The sequence below is a fragment of the Ailuropoda melanoleuca genome, chromosome 13 (assembly GCF_002007445.2).
Source record: "Ailuropoda melanoleuca isolate Jingjing chromosome 13, ASM200744v2, whole genome shotgun sequence".
NCBI lineage: Eukaryota > Metazoa > Chordata > Mammalia > Carnivora > Ursidae > Ailuropoda > Ailuropoda melanoleuca.
Window position 1 is genome coordinate 45906189 of NC_048230.1, and position 2306 is coordinate 45908494.

The 2306-nt window shown below is 67.4% G+C and overlaps 1 protein-coding gene across 1 annotated transcript; it reads left to right on the plus strand.

The window, feature by feature from the left end:
* The first annotated feature begins 665 nt into the window (after nucleotides 1–665).
* Nucleotides 666–1945, plus strand: BHLHE23 (basic helix-loop-helix family member e23). Its single transcript, XM_034641564.1, has 3 exons — nucleotides 666–672; nucleotides 1256–1349; nucleotides 1519–1945. Exons 1-3 carry the CDS (start codon nucleotides 666–668, stop codon nucleotides 1943–1945), a joined length of 528 nt encoding a protein of 175 aa, XP_034497455.1.
* The last annotated feature ends 361 nt before the right edge of the window (nucleotides 1946–2306 follow it).

Genomic DNA, 2306 nt, shown 5'->3' on the forward strand with positions numbered 1-2306 from the left:
AGCTAGCGGGGCCCTGGTAGCGCGTGAAGGCAGGCGTTAAGCCATTCCCTCTGTATTCTCCAAGCCTACCCAGGGTTGGAGGATGGAACCCTGCCCTCAGCTCCTCGCCCTCCCCCGTTTGCACTGTTCCCGGGGTCCTTGAACCTGTGTTAGGAACTCCAGGGCTGCTCCACCGCTCAAACCTTCAGACAGGTCTGGCGTTAGTCCCCAACCCCTCCCCTCAGCCACTGGAACTCTCCCTGGCCGCCAGCTCCTCCCACTGAGGAAGCTGTGCCGGGTGACCACACAGCCCCCACCCCTTGTAGGCTGATGGGAGAACTGCAGAATCCCACACCACACATTCCAGCTGGTGCCTCCACAGATGCTCGCAGCACGTGGTCTGGGGATGCCGCTGGGGGGGGGGGCACAGGACAGACTTAGGACCCACCGCCACCCCCAGTCTCTCACTGGCCATCCTCCCCAACTCCGCCCCGAGCAACGCCTGGCAAGTAGAAAACCCAAGACTCCCCCTCTGCCCTTGGACAAGTGTGAGAAACCCTGGTGCCTGAAACACCACAAAATTGAAACAAGAAGTTTTGTCCTCAAACTCCAGTCCCTGCCTTAAATTACTACGACCTGGGGGAGCGTGGAAACCACTGCAGGACGCAGGTATCCTGGGAAAGCGGATGGCGGGTACGGGAGGCCCAGGGAGGTCCCGACGGCGCCTCCGAGCCTGGTGGCCACAAGGCTGGCGGCCAGAGTGAGTGCTTTGCGGACTGGGTTGCCAGCTATGCTTTGGCTCCTCGAGGGCCCCCACTCGGGGCTGCACACCCAAGACCCCGGCAGAGCACCCCAGGCGTGCACTCCGCACCTGCACCGGCCAGCTCCGCACGCGTCCCTAGTCTGGCTGCGCACTCTCTGCTCCGATCCCTGCGCGTCGCTGGAGCCGGCTCCTGCCAGAGGAACGAAAGACAAGACACACGAGGCAGGTGCCCACGTAAGGCGCGGGCGGTCGGTGGTGGCAACCCCCGGGGTGGCAGAGGGAGACAGCCGGTAACACCGCCGCCACCCCATCTCCACCCAGACCTCCAGCTCCCTCCATCCCAGCGGTCCCGCCACCCCGGCCGTCGGTCTGCGCCGCCAGTGGAGCCAGGATCCGAGAAGAGGCGGTCACCAAGTCCCTTCTGATTGGATGGCTGCAAAGTCCCAGCGGGCGCCCCCGCACCTTAAAACTGGAGCGGAGCGAGTGGGAGCTCGAGCCCGCCCCCGGGCCCAGCCCTGCACGCGGCAGCCAGGGGTGGGGGAGGAGAGGAGGAGGGAGAGAAGGGGGACGAGAAGGACGAGGACCCGGAGAAGAGGGGGAGGAAGCGCAGGCGGAGGAGGAGGGGGCGACCCGGGGGCGTGGCCGAGGAGGCCGGAGAGGGCGGCGCGCAGAGGCTCGGGACCGACCGACAGCCGGACCGACGCGCGAGCCCGGAGCTGCACAGCGGCGGCCGCGCGGCCATGACCGAGCTCAAGTCGCTGTCGGGGGACGCGTAANGGGCCCGGGGGCGCGGCGGACGCGCGGCGGCGGCCCCGGGAGCAGCGCTCGCTGCGGCTGAGCATCAACGCGCGAGAGCGGCGGCGGATGCACGACCTGAACGACGCGCTGGACGGGCTGCGCGCCGTCATCCCTTATGCGCACAGCCCGTCGGTGCGCAAGCTCTCCAAGATCGCCACGCTGCTGCTTGCCAAGAACTACATCCTCATGCAGGCGCAGGCCCTGGACGAGATGCGGCGCCTCGTGGCCTACCTCAACCAGGGCCAGGGCCTGGCGGCGCCTGTGGCCGCTGCGCCCCTGACGCCCTTTGGCCAGGCCGCTGTATACCCCTTCTCTGCGGGCGCCCCTCTGCCCTGCCCTGACAAGTGCACCGCCTTCTCCGGGACGCCCTCGGCGCTTTGCAAACACTGTAACGAGAAGCCATGAGGGCCCCGGGCCGCCCCTCCTCCCGCACGCGTCCTGCATTTTACCTTGCCCCCACGACTGTGTCACCCGTCCCGACTGAACCCCGCCCGCCGGGAGAAGGCGGCCGGACGTCGCTTCCAGTTCGTGCGCGCTGAACCGCGCGGGTAGGGCCGCGAGAAGCTCAGCATGTCTGTGCACAGGATTGAGCCGGAGAGCGGGGGCCCTGGCATCCACGTCCCGGAGCCTGCGGCGCGCCTGATGGGCAACCTTCCGACGGATGACAAACCCCCGCTCGTCCGGACACTGCCACTCACCCTGAAAAAAAAAAAAACAAACCAGGACTACAGCCGGATGGCGACCAGCGTGACTCCGGGGGAGTGGT